This window comes from Loxodonta africana, chromosome 5 (genome assembly GCF_030014295.1).
Source record: "Loxodonta africana isolate mLoxAfr1 chromosome 5, mLoxAfr1.hap2, whole genome shotgun sequence".
In the NCBI taxonomy this organism is placed as follows: Eukaryota; Metazoa; Chordata; class Mammalia; order Proboscidea; family Elephantidae; genus Loxodonta; species Loxodonta africana.
The window spans coordinates 119,240,827-119,265,091 of record NC_087346.1 but is presented as its reverse complement, the minus strand read 5'-3'; the positions used below and the strand labels follow the sequence as shown (position 1 = coordinate 119,265,091).

Genomic DNA, 24,265 nt, shown 5'->3' with positions numbered 1-24,265 from the left:
TCCTTGGCTTGTTCTGCATATTGCCTGATTTCTTTCCTGATGTCTTGAAGGGTTCTGTATATTAATCTTTCTTATTCTGCCTCTGGTAATTCCAGGAAGGCACTTTCATCTAGAAGATCCCTTAATACTTTGTTTTGAGAGCTTGTTGAGGCAATCATGGTCTGTTTCTTTATGTGACTTGATATTGACTGTTGTCTCTGAGCCATCTATAAGTTATTGTATTTGTTTATTTTATGTTTGCTTATTTTTTTGTAGCTTCTTGCTTAGTTTTATTTTGATATGCCCAAATGAGTTGCTTGAGTGAGCTACCTTGATTATTTTCGCCTTTGGAGCTCTGACTTCCTGTCCCCAGATGGCTAGAGCTGTTATCAGGTATATCAGTCTAAGAGTCCATATACTTTTCTTGTATGAATTCAGCTCAGGTGTCCAGGTAGCTGATCATCAAGTGTGTGGTACAGGCTCTGTCCTACAGTCTTAGAGGGCCAGGGGTGATTGGTATGGGTACCGGTATCTGGTTGCAGCAGAGGGTCACACTCTGAACAAGGCAGGGGGCTGAGAATCATCCCCCACGTGTCTTTGAGGAAAGCACATTCCTGTTCCCTAGAGCATACAGGTGGGTAGGTTCTGCAGACGGACCATGGGCACCCAATATTTTTGGTTGTAAGGCCTGGGAGGTACCAGTTATCCTTGGACCCCTGTCGTGGGTGGCTGGGTGACCTGAGTGGAGCCACCAGTCCTTAGGCCCCTGATGTGGGTAGGTGAGGATCCTGTTTAATAGGCAAAATGGTGTCAAACATCAAACACCCACCTCTCCACCACACAGCTGAAACAGTTGTAGCCTGCCAATAAGGGCCTAGTCTCCTGAAATAGGCCCACACATGTCCATGCAAGGGGGTAAGGTACTGAAAGTCCACTGGCCATTTATGCCTGGACAGGAGCCACTTCTGTCCTGAGCTCCCTTGGTTAGTAAAAAAAAAAAATTTTTTTTTTTTTTTTTTGGCTAGTGGAGCTGGCAAATTATCTTTCCCCCCAATTGTGAACTTATTCCTTCTCCAGGGCCTGGAGGATGGCTCTAGGTGCTCAACAGGGCCTACCTCAGGCCCAGGGAAATCAACAGCTGCTGAGGCCAGCTTGGGGGTGGGGGGGCATGGTAAAATATACGCAAGTACTTATCTTTTGCTGAGAGCACCATTCTTCTCTGGTTCTGGAGGCATGAGTAAGCCGTGTGGCTGGCTGCTTCTCCTTGAGGAAACTGCTGCCCAATGCTAGTACCAGCCTGCCACAGCCACTCCCGGAAATGGTGCCTGAGGGCTCCCAGCAATTCAATTCCAGTAACTCCTCTCTGCTTCTGAACCATCTCTTCCTCCCCTTGCCCCTCAGTTCGTTTTCCAACCTTGCCTTTGATGTTCAGGGCTCTTATCTTGTCATAAATATACTCATTTCACTTGTTTTCTCGGGTCTTTGTTCTAAGAGGGCTCACCAGAAGCATCTGTCTCTTCTGCCTTCTTGGCCCCACCTCCTCCTGATAGTACCATTCTTGTCCCTTAAGGTAACAATGATCACAAGAAAATAACAAACAGCAAATGGGCAAATAAAGCTAAGGAATATCAGTTGTCTGCCTCTGAACTTGTCCTCAGCCGAGTATTGAATGGTATCCAGGAGCCTTCTTTCCCTCCACAATCCTCTCCTGTAACCAGCATTTCTATCACACTTATCAAGGTCAGCTTCCCTAAACCAAGAACCTCCGATTTTTTTTGACTTATAATAGGCTCTCTCTCTCTCTTTTTATAGATGGATAGAGGGATAGATTTCTCTCTCCATCTCTGGCCATACTAAGCTTTGACAATATTAAGGAATAATGGCAACTCAAGGGGGCAAAGTCCATTTGGTGAGGTGACCAGAATTCCAGTGGTTAAATCCTGTCTAAACTTACAGGAATAAAATTTCATTATAACAATCTTTTTAACAGATCAGTCACAACCAAGCAGTAAATTTCAAGTACTTTGTGCTATTAAAATGATTTTGGAAAATAAAGAAAAGTAAAAAAGAGGAAAATAAAAATCATAACTAATTTCACCAGTCAGAAGCAACCACTGTTACATTGTTATACACTCCTCATACATACTATATATTTATCATTTTAAAAGTTGAATTCTTGTATTAGTTTTGTAGTTTCTTATTCAACTTCTAAACTTCAACGTTATATTCAGATTACATCATTATTTTTTTTAAAACATCCTCATCCCAGTTGCATAATATTCCACTCTATGATTGTAGCTTGACTTCTTTAGGCATTTTTCTTTTGTTTGGAGAGTGGTTTACACTCTTTTAGTATGATAAATGTTGACTAAGCATGACTCTTTCTTGTTTTTAAGTTTCCTCCTACTGGTACATGGAAAAAGGATATTTCCCCTTCTGTCCCCTGAGTTGTCCATGCTCCAGTTGTGCCTCAGGGCTGGATGCTCCTCCATGGGCCACTGTTCACTCTAAGAAGTCTGGAGCTTCTCAAAAAAGCCCCCTCTGAAGGCCACTGTTCCTTCCCCATAAGTTCTGTTGGATGTGTGCAAGTGGGCCTAGCTACTTCTTATTATTCCCCTTCCCTTCATTTTCCAAACCAGCATCCCACAAGGCTACACAGGTAAGTCACGTTTCATTGAAGGGTTGAAATGACTGAAAGTAACTATCTTGCAGGAGGGAAAAACTGAAAACAGTGAGCCAAACATGCCCTTTCCCATTGGAGCCCCTTGTGGGCACATTGAGTCCCTAATTTGCTGCCTTCCCCTCAGGTCTGAATCCATCTTTAAAGTGCTTCCTCCACCCTCTGTCACAGGCTCTCCACCCACCGTGCTGGAGACTCACAGGAATTGTTCTACCCTAGGAACCTTTCCTCTTCCCCCTGGCAGTACATGTCCTGAGTTTTCCGGTTAAGAAAAAGGTTGCACGCTAGCCACCTATGGGCTGAATTTGGTGTACAGATACATTTACTTGAGTCTACACAGTGCTTCCAAAAGAATTAAATTAGAATGCCTTTGGAGCAGTGTTTTTCACACTGTAGGTTGCAATCCATTAGCCAGTTGCCATAGAGTCGACTCGGACTCATGATGACCTCATGGATTTCAGAGTAGACCTGCACTCCATGGGGTTTTCAATGGCTGCGAACTTTCAAAATTATATTGCCAGGGCTTTCTTCAGAGGCACCTGTGGGTGAATTCAAACCTCCAACCTTTTGGTTAATAGCTGAGCGCTTAACTGTTTGCACCATCCAGGGACTCTGCAAGCCATTAGGGGTTCCTGAAATCAATATAGTGAGTTGAGACCAGATTTTGTTTAACAGGTTTGAATAGGGAAATGTGTGTGTAAATACATTTCTGAAACCGAAAAAATGAACTTCCCCTCTTTCTTCTCTCCATCCATTACGGGAGATGAGGGTGGTATGACTAAGAATTTATTTGTAGCCCCCAAATGCATTAGATTTTGTGAGCCCAGGTCCAGAGAGTAATGCCCAGGAAAGGGAGGACAGCAGGGCAATGTGATGCAATAGCACTCTGAGTCTTTTTTTCCCTTCAAGCTTGTCCACACCACTCCAAATTGTCGGCCTTCCTCTTTTTTTCCTCTTCCAATTGTCCAGTGGGTAACCATTGAACACGCATGAACATGTAAGCGTGCACACACATATACACACACACCCTGATACAGCCAAATCTTCTAAGGAGCAACTTTAATTTGCAGAGTGTGGTTTCTTAACCAATAAGGAAGGAACCAAATGCTCTGACCACAGAGCCTTTATTGGTGAGGCCCCTCTCAGAATGGGGTTAGGGCTCATGTTCATGGGCAGAGCAGTGGTTGTTCCTTTCTTTCATTTCCCTTCCATTCTCCACACCCAACACCATAATGCCTTTCAACCTGCTTAGATTCCGTAGCATCAAACTGTACCCCTTAAAGCTTGTGAGACTGAGAAACGGCATCACTGAGACAGTTACCTCTTAATGAAATCTAACTACTCAGAACTTTCCAGCCGAATTTTTGAAATTGCCACTAGTATGTCAAACCAAAAAGCCAAACCAGTTGTCTTAAGTCATTCTGACTGATGGTGACCACATGTGTGCCAGAGTAGAACTGCAATCCATAGGGTTTTCAATGGCTGATTTTTTGGAAGTAGATTGGCAGGCCTTTTTTCTGAGGTGCCTCTGGGTGGATTCAAACTGCTGACCACTTGGTTAGCAGTCAAGTGCCTTAACTGCTTGTACCACTCAGGGACTTAACTGGCATGTCAGGACCTGAGTACATGTCAGACAAAGATCATCCTCATCTCCAGTTATCTTTCTGAGGGAAGATTCACAAAATGTTTTTTTTAAAAAAAATCTTTTACATAATCTTTGAATTTTTCACTATTGTCTTAGGAAAAACTCCTACAGGGAGAATGACTAATTTAAAGGGTATGGACCTTTTTGGGTTCTTGCTGCCTACTGCCTTTGAATTATGGTGTCGGTAAAGAATATTGAATGTACCATGGACTGCCAGAAGGATGAACATGTCTGTGCTGGAAGAGGTACAGACAGAATGATCACTAGAGGCGAGGATGGTAAGACTTCATCTCACATACTTTAGACATGTTATCAGAAGGGACCAGTCCCTGGAGAAGGACACTATGCTTGATGAGTAGAGGGTCAGCAAAGAAGAGGAAGACCCTCAACAAGATGCATTGACACCGTGGCTGCAACAATGGGCTCGAGTATAACGATGATTGTGGGGATAGCGCAGGACCGGGTAGTGTCTCATTCTGTTGTACAGAATGCTATGGGTCGGAACCAACTTGATGGCACCTAACAGCAACAACATAGATGAAGTATTGGTAAGAGGTGAGGCTACGGGTAATCATATATTTGATACCTTTCTACAATTTTGTTAGAATGAGAAGTATGAGTAAGCTGGTTGTTTGGTCCTACTTTCACTAGATAAAGTGGTGAAAGAAAAAGATGAGCTTGGGGCTCATCAAAACTCAAGTGCCACATAAATGACCTGAAAATTGCCATTTGTTCCCTGAAAGGAAACCTTATTTCTTGTAGTAACAGAGCTGATATTGCCAAAACTCAAACCCAGTCTTATAGTAAGCGTGGCTGAATTACAACAGCAACTGAATTCCCAACGTCAAATGGTGTCTGAAGTTAAAGTGAGGAAATGGGAGGATTGGGAGGAATTGGGATCCTGAAACTTGGGATGGGGACATATGGGAAGATAATTACGAAGCTGGGGACACTGAGCTCCTAAATTCCATTGAATTGCTCCTGCCAATAAAACCATTAGCCCCTTCACCCCTATCTAATGAGATCCACCCAGGTGTGTCTGAAGAGCTTTAGTCTGAGATATCTCCTGGGGCAGTGTCTGAGTCATTGCTTGGGGCATTGCCTGAGGCAGATGCCATACAACACGTTCCCACCACCCATTTTATAACTAGACTTAAGTACCAGCAAGCCCTAGAAGGTGAAGTTCAAAGCGTGACCCAGGAGGTAGGCTACACTCCAAAAGAGCTGCTTGACTTTTCTAATATGTACAAACAAAAACCTGGGGAATATGCGTGGAAATGGCTATTTAGGGTATGGGATAATGATGCAAGGAACATAAAATCAGATCAGTCTGAGTTTGCTGATATGGGCCTATTGAGCACAGATTCTTCATTCAGAGTTTCAGCTCAAGAGGTTGAGAAAGGATCTAATAGTTCATTTGGTTGGTTTTTGGAAGCATGGATCACAGCTGAAGTACCAAGCCTGCCTTTATATATTTCGAAGAAGGTATACAAGGGCTTAGGAAAACTGGCATGTTAGAGTGCATTTATCAGGTTGGATCCACAGACCCACCCATGGAGTGCTCAGAGGACACACCTTTTATCACAATGTTGAGGAACAAATACGTGACGAGAGCCTCTACATCTCTGAAGACTGCTGTAATTGCTATTTTATGTAAGTCAAATTTGACAGTGGGAACTGCCCTAACTGAATTAAGATACCTAACTACAATGGGTCTAATAAACCACATAGTAGTTGGGGTCAAGTGGTAACACTCAGTCGACAAAGACAAGGTGGTTTTGGTTACTGCTATGGACAGCGCAGTCAAAGCAGTGATAAGAATAGTCTGACTAGCATGAACTTATGGCACTGGCTACTTAGTCATGATGTCCCTACCAAAACCAAACCCAGTGCCATCGAGTCGATTCTGATGATGTCCCTAGGAGTGAAATAGATGGGAAATCTACCAAATATTTACTTGATCTTACAAGTAGAATTCTAAGTCAAGTAAATAGCAGTCTAACTAGACTCACCAGAATAGAGTCACAGCCCCTCAATCAATTCCCAGACTTGAGCCAGTTTACACACACACAACCCCTTGAATAAAGGGGAGGCTGGGTCTCCTTGAGGAAGGGCTCCTCTACACTGCAAAAAATTTATACTGTTAATTTTTCTCCCAGCCTTCCACAAAGAGATCTACAGCCTTTTACGAGAGTGACTGTTCGTTGGGGAAGAGGAAATAATTAGACTTTCAGGGATTACTGGATACTGGCTCTGAACTGGGTCCCTGGTGATGAAGCAGTTAAGTGTTTGACTGCTAACCAAAATGTTGGCAGTTCAAATCTACCAGTTGCTCCTTGAAAACCCTGTGGGGCAGTTCTACTCTGTAAGTTAGAATCGATTTGACGGCAATGGGTTTGTTTTTTTTGATTCAGCTCTGAAATGACACTACTTCCAGGAGACCCAAAATGTCACTGTGGCCCACCAGTCAGAGTGGTGACATATGGAGGTCAGGTTATTAATACAGTCTTAGCTCAGGTTCATCTCATAGTGGGTCCAGTGTGTCCCTGAACCCATCCTGTAGTGATTTTCTCAGTTCCAAAATGCATAATTGGAATAAATATACTCAGCAACTGGCAGAACCCCCACATTGGATTCCTGACAAGTGGAATAAGTGTTTTATGGTAGGAGAAGCCAAGTGGAAGCCATTAGAACTGCCCCTACTTAGGAAAATGGTAAATCAAAAGCAATACCACATTCCTGGATGGACTGCAGAGATACTGCCACCATCAAGGACTAGATGGATGCAGGGGTGGTGATTCCCACCACACCCCCATTCAATTTGCCTATTTGTCCTGTGCAGAAAAACAGATGGATCTTGGAGAATGACAATGGATTATTATAAACTTAACCAGGTGGTGATTCCAATTGCAGCTGGTGTTAGAAATGTAGTTTCATTGCTTGAGCAAATTAATACATCTCCTGGTACCTGGTATGCAAGTATTGATATGGCCAATGCCTTTTTCTCCATACCTGTTTTTAAGGAACACCAGAGGCAGTTTGCCTTAAGCTGGCATGGTCAACAATATACCTTCACTGCCCTACCTTGGGGAAGTAACAACTCCCCAGCCCTATGTCATAATTCAGTTTGCAGGGAACTTGATTGCCTTTCCCTTCCACAGGACATCACACTGGTCCACTGCATTGATCACATTATGTTGATTTGACCTAGTAGGGAAGAAGTGTCAATGACCCTGGACTAATTGGTAAAACATTTGTGTGCTAGAGGGCAGGAAATTAATCTGACAAATATTCAGGTGTCTTCCACCTCAGCTAAATTTCTAGGAGTCCAGTGACATGCGGCATGTGAAGATAGTCCTTCCAAAATGAAGGATAAGTTGTTGCATCTGGCCTCTCCCACAACTAGAAAAAAGGCACAACACCTGGTGGGCCTCTTTGGATTTTGGATGCAACACATTCTTCATTTGGGTGTGGTATTCCAGCCTATTTATCAAGTGACTCAAAAAGCTGCTAGTTTTGAGGGGCTCCCAGAGTAAGAGAAGGATCTGCAACAGGTTCAGGTTGTCATGCAAGCTGCTCTGCCCCTTGGGCCATATGATCCAGCTGATCCAGTGGTTCTTGAAATGTCAGTAGCAGATAGAGATGGTGTTTGGAGTCTTTGGCAGGCCTCTATCGGTGAATCGCAGTGTAGACCCGTAGAACTTTGGAACAAAGCTATGCCATCCTCAGCAGATAATTACTCTCCTTTTGAGAAACAGCTTTTGTTTGTTTTTATTGTACTTCAGATAAAAGTTTTCAGAGCAAATTAGTTTCTCATTAAACAATTAATAAACACTGTTTTGTGACTTGGTTGCCAACTCCCATGACATGTCAACATTCTCTCCTTCCCGACCTTAGGTTCCCCATTACCAGTTTTCCTGTCCTTGCTTCCCCTCTCATCCCTGCCCCTGGGCTGGTGTGCCCATTTAGTCTCATTTTATTTTATGGGCCTGTCCAGTATTTGGCTGAAGGGTGACCCTCAGGAGCGACTTCAGTGCTGACTTAAAATGGTATCTGGGGGCCATACTCTCAGGGTTTTTCCAGTCTCTGTCAGGCCTCTAATTCCGGTCTTTTGTGTGTATGTGTGTGTGAGTTAGAATTTTGTCCTACATTTTTCTCCAGCTGTGTCCAGGATGCCCTATTGTGATCCCTGTCAGAGCTGTTGGTGGTGATAGCCAGGCATCAGCTAGTTGTGCTGGACTCAGTCTGGTGTAGCCTGTGGTACTTGTGGTCCACTCATCCTCTGAACTAATCTTGCTCTATGTCTTTGGTTTTCTTCATTCTTCCTTGCTCCAGATGGCATGAGACCAGTGGAGTATCTTAGTTGGCTGCTCACAAGCTTTTAAGACCCCAGATGCTACTCATTAACGTAAGATGTAGAACATTTTCTTTATAAACTATGTTATGCCAATTGAACTAGATGTCCCCCGATACCGTGGGCCACAGGCCTCAGCCCAGTAATTCAGTCCCTTAGGACGTTTGGATGTGTCTATGGAGCTCCCACAGCCTTGCCTTCATCAAGTTGTGCTGTCTTCCCCACTGTCTTTCAGAAAGGACCCAGAAAGGGGCTATAGTGCTGCTGCTGTCCACTTTCAAGTGGTGCCTGCATATCACACAGAACCATCTGTAAACCAGGCATGAGCTTTCTCTTCTTCGGAGATTATAAGGAACTCCCCATGAGGCCATAGGTGCAGACTGGGAGAGAGAAGGTAATGTGACAGGAGTGGAGACCATAGGCATCTACTAAGGCCCAGTAACAAGCTAGAGCTTCTTCTCACAACCAAAGTGCCCATCAACAGATGAATGGATAAACAAACTATGGTACATACACACAATGGAATACTAGCAATGATACTGTCTTCCCCTTCACCAAAGTTACAACTTTTCTATTGTCTATTTAGTGTTTTTCCCTCCTCACCTTCCCCTCCCTCATAACCATCAAAGATTGTTTCTTTTTGTGTGGAAAAAACCTTTTCGAGAGTTTTTATAATAGTGGTCTCATACAATATTTGTCCTTTTGTGATTGACTTATTTCACTCAGCATAATGCCCTCCAGATTCATCCATGTTGCGAGATGTATCACAGATTCATCATTGCCTTGTGGTGAAGGAAATTCTCCCAATGGGCAGAACTTTGAGTAGGGTGCCAGGTTGTTCACTTTCCTTGGAAGGAGAAATGGCCAGATGTGCTACTGTATACTTATTCATGGGCTATGGCCAATGGTTTGACTGCATGGTCAAAGACTTGAAAGGAATATGATTGGAAAATTGGAGACAAGGTGGGAAGAGGAAGAGGTATGCAGATAGACCTCTCTGAATGGGCCAAAGAAGTGAAGATATTTGTGACTCACCCAAATAATCACCTAAGGGTGACCGTGGCAGAGGAGGATTTTTTTATAGTCAAGTGGATAGAATGACACATTCTGTGGAAACCAGCCATCCTCTTTCCTCAGCCACTCCCATCATTGTCCAATGAGCTCATGTACAAAGTGGCCATGGTGGCAGGGGTGGAGGTTATGTACGGGCTCAGCACCATGGACTTCCACTCACCAAGGCCAAATTGGCTACAGCCACTACTGAGTGCCCTATCTGCCAGCAGCAGAAACCAACACTGAGTTCCTGATATGGCACCATTCCTCAAAGTGATCAGCCAGCAACCCAGTGACAGGTTGATTACATTTAACTGCTTCCATCTTGGAAAGGGCAGCGTTTTGTTCTTACTGGAATAGAATTTACTCTGGATATGGATTTCCCTCCTCTGCACACAATGCTTCTGCCAAAACTACCATCCTTGGACTCACAGAATGCTTTATCCATCACTATGGTATCTCACACAGCATTGCCTAGGATCAAGGGACTCACTTTACAGCAAATAAAGTGCAGCAGTGGGCCCATGCTCATGGAATTCACTGGTCTTACCATGTTCACCAATATCCTGAAGCAGCTAAATTGATAGAACAAGGTAATGGCCTTCTAAAGACACAATTACTGCCCTAGCCAGGTGGCAATACCTTGCAGGGTTAGGGAAATGTCCTCCAGGAGGCTGTATATGCTGTAAACTGGAGTCCAACATATGTTGCTGTTTTTCCCATAGCCAGGATTTGTGAGTACAAGAAACAAGAGGTGGAAATAGGAGTGGCAACACTCACTATTATCCCTAGTGACCCACTTGCAAATTTTTGTTTCCTGTCCCTCGACCCTATGCTCTGCGGGACTGGAGATCTTAGTTCCAAAGGCAAGAATGCTCCCACCTGGAGAGACAACAATGATTTCACTGAACTGGAAGTTAAGAATGCCTCCCAGCTCTTGTGCCCTGGTCCAAGATGGCAAATGAGGCCACCCAGCATGTGATGTCAGAGATCCTGGTACTGAAGACTAATGCTGGACATTGAGGTCTTGAGTTGTGGAGGCAGCGACTCAAGTAGCAATATCAGTCCCTTATCCGATACGTGGAGAACAGCAAGAATGCAGACAATGATTGGTTCCGTCTGGAGTCCAACAAGGAAGGGACTTGGTGATTTGGAAAATGCTGGTATATCCAAGACCTCCTCAAATATGAATTTGACATCAGCTTTGACATTCCTATCACATATCCCACTACTGCTCCAAAAATTGTCATCCTTGAACTGAATGGAAAGACAGCAACGGTGTACAGGGGTGGCAAAATATGCCTGACCAATAACTTCGAGCTTTTGTGGGCCAGGAACATACCCAAATTTGGACTAGCTCATCTCATGGCTCTGGGGCTAGGCCCATGGCTGGCAGTGGAAATTCCGAGTCTGATTCAGAATGGCATAATCCAGCACAAAGGGAAATGAAACCAATGAAGGACCAAGTAACTGAGGCAGGGCAGAGAGGCCTTTGATAGGCTAGGTTTCTATTTTCCTGTGTGTCAGTTTTCTTACTCATCCAACTGCTTCCCCTGTCCCCCTCCACTCCTAGCTGTTTCTAAATAATTGCAGCAGGCATTGCTGAGGAAATAAACAAAACAAGACAGTATTGCTACTGAGCTTCTAAGTTGGGCTGCACAGAGAAGGGGATGACTTGGTCCTTGGAAAACCAAGAAGCAACTTAGAGCCCCTTCCCAGGTGGAGCAATTTTAGATCCTGGAGGGAAAGGGGGTAATTGAAAATGGGGACATAGCCTTTTTGGTTCCTGGACACAACCCATCAAACAAATCTGCTTTCACTGGTGGTGAAAAAAAAAAGGAAGCCTTCCAGCAACTTCAGGCTCTTTATGCCTCTGGATCAACAGGCAAAGAAGAAAGTTACTGTATTGGCTGGTGTGATTGATCCTGACTATCAAGGGGAAATTGGATTGATATTATATAATAGAGGTAAAGATGAGTCTGACTGGAATACAGGAAATCCCTTAGGATGCCTCTTAGGGCTACAATGCCTTGTGATTAAAGTCAATGGAAAAGTACAGCAGCCCAATTCCAGCATGACTACTAATGGCCCAGACCCTTCAGGAATGAAGGTTTGGGTCACCCCACCAGGCAAAGAACCACAACCAGCTGAGGTGCTTGCTGAGGCCAAAGAGAATACAGAGTGGATGGTGGAAGAAGGTAGCTCTAAATACCAGTTACAATCACGTGACTAGTTGTAGAACTGAGCCTGTAATTGTTATGAATATTTCTTCCTTGTATGTGTGCATCAAATATTTTTGTTTTCCATTCTGCATCCCACTTTGAAATGTGGCGTCTGGGGTCTTAAATGCTAACAAGTGGCCATCTAAGATGCATCAATTGGTCTCAACCCACCTGGATCAAAGGACAATGAAGAACACCAAGGTCACACGACAACTATGAGCCCAAGAGACAGAAAGGACCACATGAACCAGAGACTTACATCATCCTGAGACCAGAAGAACTAGATGGTGCCCGATCACAACCGATGACTGCCCTGACAGGGAGCACAACAGAGAACCCCTGAGGGAGCAGGAGATCAGTGGGATGCAGACCCCTAATTCTCACGAAAAGACCAGACTTAATGGTCTGACTGAGACTAGAGGAATCCTGGCGGTCATGGTCCCCAAACCTTCTGTTGGCCCAGGACAGGAACCATTCCCGAAGACAACTCATCAGACATGGAAGGGACTGGACAATGGGTTGGAGAGAGATGCTGATGAAGAGTGATCTACTTGTATCAGGTGGACACTTGAGACTGTGTTGGCATCTCCTGTCTGGAGGGGAGATGGGAGAGTAGAGAGGGTTAGAAACTGGCAAAGTTGTCACAAAAGGAGAGACTGGAAGGGCTGACTCATTAGGGGGAGAGTAAGTGGGAGTATGGAGTAAGGTGTATATAAGCTTATGTGTGACAGACTGACTTTATTTGTAAACGTTCACTTAAAGCTCAATAAAAATTATAAAAATAAATAAATAAAAATACTTTTGTTTTCCTCCCTTATAAAACGTAAGATGTAAACAGGGACTGGCATGTTTTCCGTTGTATACATGTTAATTGTATCATGTTAGGCACAAGTATGGCTTTGTAATTTTCTTTTCTTAGAGATTATATATGGTTTAAAGAAATATGTACTGGTGCCAAGTTGACAAGGGGTGGACTGCGATGGTTAAGGTTATGTGTCAACTTGGCTTGGCCATGATTCTCAGTGGTTTGGAAGTTATATAACGATGTAATTTGGCAGAGATTGGACTTATTACTTTTCCACAATGTAATCACTTCCATGATCAGATCTGCTATGAGCAACCATTCAATTTTGATGGGAGTTTCCTCAGGGGTTTGGCCTCCATCCAATATATATGGATGTTCTGGCAAAACTTCCTGGCTTTATATGCTCTGAATCCTGCATCAGGCTCGGTATCATCTAACTTCCGGTTCTTGGGACTTGAGCCAGTAGCCTGCTATCTTACCTGCTGATCTTGGATTTGTCGGCCTCCACAGCCCGTGAACCAGCAGCCTTCCATCTGACCTGCCAATCATGGGTTCGTGGGCCCTTTCAGCTACATGAGTCAGGAGGAGCCTCCAGCCTGACCCATGGACTTGAGATGTTTCAACTTCTACAACCACATGAGCCATTTCCTTGATACAAATCTCTCTCTCTCTCTCTCTCTCTCTATCTACATATCTATCTATCTATATATGTATACATACATATATGTGTATATATACAATCAACATCTATAAAGTAGCAGTCAAGAAATCAAATGACACACTGCATTGGACAAATCTGCTGCAAAAGGCTTCTTTAAAGTGTTGAAAAGCAAAAATGTCACTCTAAGGACTAAGGTGTACATGACAGAAGCCATGGTATTTTCAATCACCTCATATGTATGTGAAAGCTGGACAATTAATAAGGAAGAGTGAAGAAGAATTGATGCCTGTGAATTATGGTGCTGGTGAAGAATATTGAATATACCATGGACTGCCAGAAGAACGAACAAATCTGTGTTGGAAGAAGTATAGCCAGGATGCTCCTTAGAAGCAAGAATGGTGAGACTTCACCTCACATACTCTGGACATTTTATTAGAAGGGATCCGTCCCTAGAGAAGATCAGCAAAAAAGAGAAAGACCTTCAGTGAGACAGATTGACACAGTGGCTGCAGCAATGGACTTAAGCATAACAATGATTGTGAGGATGGCACAGGACTATGCGGTGTTTTGTTCTGTTGTACATAGGGTTGCCATGAGTCGGAACTGACTTGACGGCACCTAATAACAACAACAATTCATACATATGTATACCTACTTCACTAGTTTTGCTTTTCTAGGAACCCAGCCTAAGACAATGGAGTTGGAGATTAAAATTTAAACTAGTTTGAACTATTTGTACCTCAAAGGGAGTAGAGAGGAATGAAATCAGTTTAAGATGTCATTAAGTGATAGGAACGGTAAAATTTCAGAATCCAATTGATGCAATAGCTAGAGAAAAATAAAAATTACTTCATTTTTAGACTTGACTATGTTGAGATTCCTCATAAACTAACTATAATTAAAAACCCTCAGAAAGTCTCTGTGGCTTTAGGAATCGCCTCAGGCCCTGTTCACTGCTTATAATTTCTTCCTTTCTAATCACACCAATCTCCAGGAATGTAGATTGAAGTAGATGTCCTCCTTTCCCAGTATTTTGTGTGTGTGTGTGTGTGTGTGTGTGTGTGTGTTCTCATTCTCATTAAAACTCATGCATGCTTCCCATTTATTTCCCATCAGTCCATCCGTTGTCTCTTTACTATTCTCTCATACTCATTCATTCTACCCTCTTTGCCTTTCTCTGCCTTCTTTCCACCTGTGACTTCCCAAGCATCTTCTTTTATATTCTTCTTTCTCCCAAAGACAGTATTTTTTTCTACTGCCTAAGTCTAAGTCTCCAGACCATCAGAAACAATTATGCCAACTCTAGCATAGTGGGTTGAATAGTGTGCCCCCAAATCCATATTTACCTGAAACCTCAGGATGTGACCTTATTTTAAAATGTTTTATTATTATTATTTTCGTTAGGTGCCATCAAGTCGATTCTGACTCATAGTGACCCTGGTAAAACAGAACGAAAATACTGCCCGGTCCTGCACCATTCTCACAATCGCTGCTATGTTTGAACCCATTGTTGGAGCCGCTGTGTCAATTCATCTCATCGAGGGTCTTCCTCTGTTTCACTGACCCTCTATTTTACCAAGCATGATGTCCTTCTCAAGTGACTGGACCCTCCTGCTAACATGTCCAAAGTAGGTGAGACGAAGTCTTTACATTATTGCTTCTAAGGAGCATTCTGGCTATATGCCTTCCAAGACAGATTTGTTCATTCTTCTAGCTGTCCATGGCATAGTCAATATTCTTCACCAACACCATAATTCAAATGCATCAGTTCTTCTTTAATCTTTCTCATCCATTGTCCTGCTTTCACATGCATATGATGCTATTGAAAACACCATGGCTTGAGTCAGGCACACCTTAGTCCTTAGTGACATTTTTGCTTTTTAACAACTTAAAAAGATCTCTTGCAGCAGATTTGCCCAATCCAATGCATCCTCTGATTTATTGACTGTCCCTTCCATGGCTGTTGACTGTGGATCCAAGCGAAATGAAATCCTTGTTATCTTCGATATTTTTTCTGTTTATCATGTCGCTTATTGGTCTAGTTGTGAGGATTTGTGTTTTCTTTAAGTTGTGGTGTAATCCATACTGAAATCTGTAGTCTTTGATCTTTATCAGTGTTTCAAATCTTCTTCACTTTCAGAAAGCAAGGTTGTGTCATCTGCATATCGTAGGTCGTTATTGAGTGTTCCTCCAATCCCGATGCCCCATTCTTCTTCATATAGTCCAGATTCTCAGATTATTTGCACAACATACATATTGATACAAGTATGGTGAAAGGATACAACCTGATGCACACCTTTCCTAACTTTAAATCACGCAATAGCCCCTTCTTCTGTTTGAACAACTGCCTCTTGGTCTAAGCAGTTACAACAGTACATTGACAGAGAACTTCCAGAACTGCATCTGTTTGTTGAAACATCTCAATTGGTATCCCATCAATTCCTGAAGCCTTGTTTTTCACCAATGTCTGTAGTGCAACTTGGACCTCTTTCTTTAGTACCATAGGTTCTACATCATATGCTACCTCCTGAAATGGTTGAACGTCGGCCAATTCTTTTTGGTACAATGGCTCTGTGTATTCCTTCCATCTTCTTTTGATGCTTCCTGCATCATTTAATATTTTCCCTGTAAAATTGCAGCTCAAGGCTTGAATTTTTTTCTTCAGTTCTTTCTGCTTGAGAAATGCTGAGTGTGTTCCCTTTCGGTTTTCCATCTCCAGATCTTTGCACATGTCATTATAATACTTTACTTTGTCTTCTCTAGCTACCCTTTGAAATCTTCTGATCAGCTCTTTTACTTCAACATTTCTACCATTTGCGTTAGCTACTCTACATTCAAGGGAAACTTTCAGAGTGTATTCTGACATCCATTTTTGTCTTTTCTTACTTTCTTGTCTTTTTAATGACCTCTCACTTTCTTCATGTATGATGTCCTTGATATCATTCCACGACTCATCTGGTCGTCAGTCATTAGTGTTCAATACATCAAATCTATTCTTGAGATGTCTCTAAATTCAGGTGGGATATACTCAAGGTCATACTTTGGCTCTTGTGGATTTGTTCTAATTTTCTTCAGTTTCAACTTGATCTTGCATGTGAGCAATTGATGGTCTTTTCTGAAGTCAACCCCTCGCCTTACTCTGGCTGATGATTTTGAGCTTTTCCATTGTCTCTTTCCACAGATGTAGTTGATTGATTCCTGTGTATTCCATCCAGCAAGGTACACATGTATAGTTTCCATTTATGTTGTTGAAAAAAGGTATTTGCAATGAAGAAATCGTTGGTCTCGAAAAATTGTATCACGCAATTTCCAGCGTCATTTCTATTACCAAGGCCATATTTTCCAAGTACCAATCTTTCTTCTTTGTTTTCAACTTTTGCATTCCAATCACCAGTAATTATCAATGCACCTTGATTGCATGTTTGATCAGACTGCAGAAACTGGTAAAAATCTTCAGTTTCTTCACCTTTAGCCTTAGTGGTTGGTACATAAATTTGAATAATAGTCATATTAACTGATCTTCCTTGTAGGCATATGGATAGTATCGTATCACTGACAGTGTTGTACTTCAGGATAGATCTTGAAATATTCTTTCTGACGATGTATGTAATGTCATTCCCCTTCAAGTTGTCATTCCCAGCATAGTAGACCATATACTTGTCTGATTCAAAATAGCTAATACCAGTCCATTTCAGTTCACTAATGCCTAGGATATCGATGTTCATGCGTTCCGTTTCATTTATGAAGATTTCCGATTTCGTACCTTCCATGTTTCGATTACTAATGGATGTTTGCAGCTGTTTTTTCTTTTTGAGTCGTGCCACATCAGCAGAAAAACACCCTGAAAGCTTGACTCCGTCCACATTATTAAGGTTGGCTCTACTTTGAGGAGGTAGCTCTGCCCCAGTTGTATTTTGAGTGCCTTCCAAACTGAGGGCCTCATCTCCTGGCACTGTATCAGACAATGTTCTGCTGTTATTCATAAGGTTTTCACTACTCAATTCTTTCAGAAGTAGACCACTAGGTCCTTCTTCCTAGTCTGTTTCAGTCTGGAAGCTCAGCTGAAACTTGTCAACCAAGGATGACCCTCCTGGTATTTGAAATACCAGTGGCAAATCTTCTGGTATCACAGTAACATGCAAGCCACCAGAGTAGGATAAACTGAGGGACACAAGGGTCTTTGTAGATGTAATTAAATTAATGTAAGGATGGAGAGGAGACTATACTGGATTTAAAAAAAAAAAAAAACCCTGCTGCCGTCAACTCGATTCTGACTCATAGCGACTCTACAGGACAGAGTAGAACTGCCCCATAGGGTTTCCAAGGAGCACCTGGTGGATTCAAACTGTTGACCTTAGTGTTAGCAGCCATAGCTCTTAACCACTATGCCATTAAATCCAATGAAGGTTTCCTTATAAAAGACAGAAAATGAAAAGACATGGACTTAGAGGAGAATGCCATGTGGAGACCGAGGCAGAGATTGCATCTACAAGTCAAGGGGTGCCAACGATTGCTGGCAACCACGAGAAGCTAGGAGGGAGGCATAGAATAGATTGTCTCTTAGAGCCTCCAGAGAGAACCAACCCTGCCAACACCTTGATTTTGGACTTCTGGTCTCTTGAACTGAGGGAAAAAATTTCTGCTGTTTTGAGCCATCCAGTTTGTGGTAATTTGTTATGGCAGCCCTAAGAAACTAATACATCCAGCAAAGCTGTCAGTTTGATGTTTTCTTTCCATACAGTGCCCTTTCACTTCCAAATTTGTGCCTCCCCATTGAAGGGCCTTCCCAATCAGATAACCTGGTCTCTCACACTACCCCAGGGTTGCTCAAAGAACTTTCCACAAGGCTCATCCTAGCAGAGGGAGCCCTGGTGGTACACTGATTAAAGCACTCTGCGGCTAAACAAAAGGCTAGCAGATATGACAGTCTGCTTCCATAAAGATTTACAGCCTCAGGAACTCTATGAAGCAGTTCTACTCTGTCCTCTAGAGCCCCTGTGAGTCAGAATCAACTCAACTGCAGTGGGTTTTTTTTTTTTTTTTTTTAAAGAAGGAAAATACATGTTCTGCTGAGCAAGTGCTGGTCTAGACAGAAGATAACTCTAATCAAATTCCATTAAGTATTATTTCTTTACAAATAATTATGAAACTGGTTTATTGAGTGAGTTCAATCCAGAAGGAAAGAGTTTTATTTTTCTGTAACCACTACCTTCCAACCAGGTTCTGTTGAATCTCTATCACTCCTATATTTTGGACAGAGCTCAGAGATTTTAGTGACAAGTCTCATTTTAGTAATCACAACTCTATTTCAGACATTAAAATGTCCAGGCTAGTCCAAGTTGACATCAGTCTCACATCTCCTGCTCAGTCTCAGCTTAGGCCTGACTAACAATGAAAAGGGGAAGGAGTATAATCAGTTTCTTCACTCTTCCTCCATCTTTTCTGCCTTCTCTATATTCTGGATGTCCCCAGGCCACTGCAAGCAATGGAGTATTAGACAAAGAGGAGCAAATCTCCCCACATTTAAATATTGGATAATCTATACAGGCCACCATACTCCTCCTCCCTGTTATGGCAGAGTCTAAATGTTAAATCTTTCATGGGGTGCATCTGTGGGACCTTTGGAGCCCTCAGGTGGACCTCCGCATTGCACACTTCCTTGACACAAGTGGCACACTCTCTGGTTGAGCTTTTGCAGCACCCCACACACTCACTCACCTCTTCCCCCGGCCCTGTGGCCTCTTATGGCTATTGTCTCTTTGTACAACAGGCTGCCCTGTTGAATAGGTCCTATATCCTTCCTGTGGTCAAGATGTCCCACAGGAAATTCATGTATTTTTGTCATGTCAAGTGATGGAAGTGCAGGCTGTCACCTTTGTATCCCTTGTCTCCTCATTCTGCAGTTTCGGGCTACCCAAACCAACCTCTTACCTTCTGAATTCTCCAGGCGGGAAGTTCACATCCATTCATTCAAAAAATATTTATTAAGCACTATATTTTCCAGGCATTATTCACCAGGGTCACTATGAGTCAGCATCAGTGTGAAGGAAATGGGTTTTTTTGTCCACAATGCCCAATATCCTACAAACTCCAGGGATATTCATCAAGTTCTTCCGAGAGCTTTCTAATCATTCCCTGCCTGCTGCACTGGGTCTGTTCATTCTTGTTACTCTGCAAGCTTTCAGTCTGGAGTGGGATACCAGACTACTCTTACTCTTACTAGCTAGAGGCCCTCTCACTCGCCTTCAGGAGAAATCCAGAGGAACCTCCCTGTAGGTCTAGAAACTGCACTCAGTGAGTCTGTAATCACCCTTTTGAATATCATCTTCTCTCATATGACTGGAGATGAGTAATATGAATTGATAGTTTCAAGGTCTTTTCTGTTATCTTTTAGTAAGTCTACCATGGCTGGGTCTAGTCTCTTTGTTTGTCAGCTTTGAGACTTTAGCAAAAATTCTAAGACACCCAGAAAAGTCCCATTCAGTATCTGGCTACAAATAAATTTGGCTCTGAGTTCCCTTGGCAATCAAGTAAATCTTACAGCTTTGGCTTCAATAACCTATGGCCATAAACCAAGATTAAATTTCCCTTTATATACACAAGATATTATGCCATGACTCCCCACTGGCTAATTGAATATGTAGCAGGGTCCAAAATGTAATAAACTTTTACTCAGATAGGTGAAAAAATATTTTATTTTCTATAACTGATTTAATGTTTTTCCCCAAGTCCCAAAGTTCAGCAGCATGATAAAGCTCACACAGAGGCCAGTGAGGATCCATAGGACACGTCAAGATTCTGTGCACACAATTATGAGGTTGATTCTTTCCTTGGTGCCATGAAGTACATCAATTCCTGCATTTGCTCACAATCCATTTGGGAAAGGAGAAGGGAAAGGAAGTTACTTGGGTAACAGAATTTACTCAGAAGAGATTGTTTCAATGTGAAAGAAGCTTTAAACAAGAAGAGATTGAGTTATCTCTAATCAGCACGTTTGAGCACCAACTCACCCCACCCCCCAGCCCAATTCTCCAGCTCAGTTGAGACACGGTTTTCATTAAATCTTTCCTGCTTGCATGGGGGTGATAGAAACATCAACCAAACAGTAACTTAAAATCAGAGTATTCATCAGAATTCAAGTTAAGGATGATTTCTTAAGTTGAATTTCCTGACTTTTTTCTTTTAAGTGTTCACATCATTATTTTCAGTGACAAGTGCTAATTTTATATTAAAAGCAGCTCTAATATTAGCCCAAAAAAGCCCACGTTTGCTCTTCTCAGTGGGCCATTCCAAGTAAGTCCGCTTTGCCATGAGAGCCTTCAGCTTGTGATACTTGCTAGGAATGCTGTTTTGTGAAATGGGCTCCAGCAAGATCAGGATTAAGTTATCAGACCCTTCATGAAAGAGTTTGTGGTGGGCGAAGTAGAGTTCATAATGACACCACTCACTCTGGACAAAGTTGGGAGACAAAACAAAAATGGACTTGTAGCTTTTCTCAATGCAGTTTATGATATTTTCAATGATGCTCTTGCCAGGAACAAAGTTTCTCTCATGAAGGCAAATCCGTATATCTTCTTTTTCTAGGCAAGGCACCAGTTCATTCTTCACCCAGGCAGAATCATGTTCACTGTATGAAATAAAAGCATGGAACTGGAGATTTCTTTGGAGTTCTTCTAAGGGTGTGTTCCTAGCCCTGTGCTGGGTCTGGGTCCACTGACACACCATCCTGAGATACCAGGGCAGATCCATGTACATGCAGAGGAAGGTCACAGTAACAACCAACACCAGCATGGTGACTCCAATGGTGACAACCAGCAGAGTTGTGTTGCAGGATAATTGAGACATGTGAAAGTTCTGTAATTGGGTTCCCTTATAGCTTTCTGGGTATGCACACTTATAAGACCCAGGCCAGTCCTCTACCACTTCACTTGATATTTGGCCTATGTTTTTGATAAATTCTCTTAGTTCACATGAACATTGGAATGGATTGTTCCCTGCTTTTATTGACCTAATCCTCTGGCAACTGGAGAAGAAATCAGTTGATGGGTGGGAAATTGAATTATGGTCAATGATTAATGCAGAAAGGCTGGTAAATGTACCACATCCGGGAAGGTCAGTTAGGTAATTGAAAGCAATGTTTAGTTCTTTCAAAGCCTCTAGCTTTGTGATTTGTTTAGGAATGTTCTTTATTCTGTTATTGTGTAGATCAAGTACTGTGACCCTAGGAGGTACACATCTGAAAACAGAGTCACTAAGTATATTTGAAGACAAATTTAATACTACTATACTCTCAACCCAAGTACAATTTTCCTCACGTCTATTAAATTCCAGAGAATTCCAGCTAACATCCAGTATTTCCAAAGATGGCATATCCTTAGTCATGAGACCTACTTTGAAAAGATCTTTTAATCCATTCTTTTGTAAGATAAGTGTCTCCAATCTATCTAAAGTGGAACAATTTTCAAAAATACTATCTGTAAAAACATTATGAGTAAAGTTCAAGAACTTAAATGTGCTTGGTTTCTGAGGACAAAGCATGTGTATAAAAGGTGTATCTGATATGGTTAACATCAAAATGTTCATCTCAGAAAACACTGTATATAATACATTCTGTGAAAAAAGAAAAACTCTATTTGTAATATGTTCTATTTTCAGTGATTTCAATGCAGTTTTAGAATAAGTAAAATATTCTTTCCTAATGTTTTCAATTATTGTTAAATTGTAAATATTGAGATATTCTACAGGTTTGGGCCAAAGGAATTGAAAAATTGTAACCAAGCATTTCCAAGTTGTTTCCACATGATTCAAGGTAAAATTTAGTAAGCTTGGGCCTCTAGTGAGTTCTGATAAAACGTTAATTAGAACTTCACAGTTTTCATCATTTAATTTAAGGTTAGTCAGTTCTAAGCACTCTAACTTGTTAACTGATATATTTAATTGGACAGAGAATAAACTATTTGGATGAAAAACAAGATGAAGTTTCTTTGTATTAAGAATTCGAAGACTTTCTATTTCATTTCCTTTCACGGCATAGCCGTTTAAATCCAGAAGGATGTAACTCAGATGCAAGTGAGCAATGGGCAGAAGATCTAATTGTTGTAACTTTGTAGCACTTAATCCCAAGAAATCCAGTTGTATGGAGTTGCCAAATTCCTTACAGATCGGCAAAGTATCAAAGTTATTGAATGAGAGGTCCAAATGCTTGAGACTCACGACAGGGTGGCAGGATATCGTCCACAACTGATTATAAGATAAATCCAAATATTCCAAATCCTGGTTGAACCTGAAAACACTAAAATTCAGTTGCTGGATTCTATTATGAGAAAGTATCAAAACTTCTAGGCCTGATAGGAAGTTGATGTCAGAGAATTGAAGTTCAGATATGTGGTTCTGAGACATATCTAAGACTGTAGTCTTTGGTGGTAGGTCTTTCGGAACCTGAGTAAGGCCTCTCTTTGACCTGTCTACTGTAAACTCACTTTCTTCAGAGAACTGGATTTTGATTCCAACGATTAAGGCCATGACACAAACAAAATTAAAGTTTTTGAAAATAGGTTCTTTGTCTTTAGGCATGATGTTGCAGTGGCTATCTCAAAGGATTGTTGTTGTTCTTCACAGCATCTTGACATGGGTCCAAATTCTAAAACTATGAAATACATTAAGCTGTATTAAGAGTGAATGATTGCTCTCAAACCTCCACTGACTAAAGACAAAGTCTTGATAATTCCTTCATTCCTTATCAGACTCATTAAAAAAAGACTCATTACTGTCCCCTTAAATCAATGTGATATCTTTCCTAGTTTTGTGGCTTGCTGCTGCCAGAGGGGGCAATATGGACCCTTGTTCTCAAGGAATTATAGTTCTGTATTTTGACCTGTTTATCAACTCGACAGCACTGGCACTGGGTAATGACTCATTGGGAGCCCTGGTAGCCCAGTGGTTAAGAGCTCAGCTGCTAACCAAAAGTTCGGCAATTTGAATCCACCAGCTGCTTTTTGGAAACCTGTGGAGCAGTTCTACTCTGTCCTATAGTGTTGTTATAGGTTGGAATCAGCTCAGTGACAATGGGTTTTGGTGACTCATTGAGGGATAGGCTCTGGGACCTGCCTTTGTTCAACCCACCTAAAAAATTTCTCAGAACTGGACAGGGCTCCTGGGTGGCATTTGTCAAAAGCATTTAGAGGCAAATATACTAGCTGCAAAGAGCCCTGGTGGCACAATGGTTAAATGTTCTGCTGCTAATTCTGAAATCTTCCATTCGGCTATTTTCCTTCATCATTTCTTCTATCTGCTTTAGCTGCTCTATGTTCAAGAACAAGTTTGGGAGTCTCTTCTGACATCCATTTTGCTCTTTTTTTTTTCTTTCCTGTCTTTTAAATGATGGTTTGCCTTCTTCATGTATGATGCCCTTGATGCCATCCCACAATTCATCTGGGCTTCAGTCATTAGTGTTAAAAGCATCAAGTCTATTCTTGAGATGGTCTCTAAAGTCATATGAGATATACTCAAGGTCACACTTTGGTTCTTGTGGACTTGTTTTACTTTTTCTGCAGTAAAGATTACAGCCTAGAAAACTCTATGGTGGCAGTTCTGCTCTGCCCTATAGGGTTGCTATGAGTCAAAATCAACTCAACAGCACACAATAACAACACTATACTAGGTGCAGCACGTGGGGCAAGTGATAACAAACGGGGCAAGCATCATGACAGACTGAAAAGCCAAGGAAAGAAGAGTCTGGGAAAGGAATACATGGGGTAATAATGGCTTTTAAAGCTCTTATGTATTTTGGGGAATCTAGAAGTTCACATGCATCTCCAGGAGACCTGAGAAGACACTAAAAGTTCATCTCTGGCTGATCTTTAGTCA

The 24,265-nt window shown here is 42.0% G+C and overlaps 1 protein-coding gene and 1 pseudogene across 1 annotated transcript in view; one reads left to right on the top strand and one right to left on the bottom strand.

Annotated features, from left to right (window-relative positions):
- Positions 1–1,187: 1,187 nt before the first annotated feature.
- TLR6 (toll like receptor 6) overlaps positions 1,188–24,265 on the bottom strand; it is a 54,843-nt gene continuing 31,765 nt past the window's right edge. The window contains exon 2 of the mRNA XM_023549796.2: positions 1,188–23,045. Coding sequence (XP_023405564.1) covers positions 20,582–22,972 — 2,391 coding nt within the window. The 5' untranslated portion in view covers positions 22,973–23,045 and the 3' untranslated portion in view covers positions 1,188–20,581. The remainder of the gene's footprint in view (positions 23,046–24,265) is intronic.
- On the top strand, positions 10,666–11,169 carry LOC100658400 (ubiquitin-fold modifier-conjugating enzyme 1-like; annotated as a pseudogene).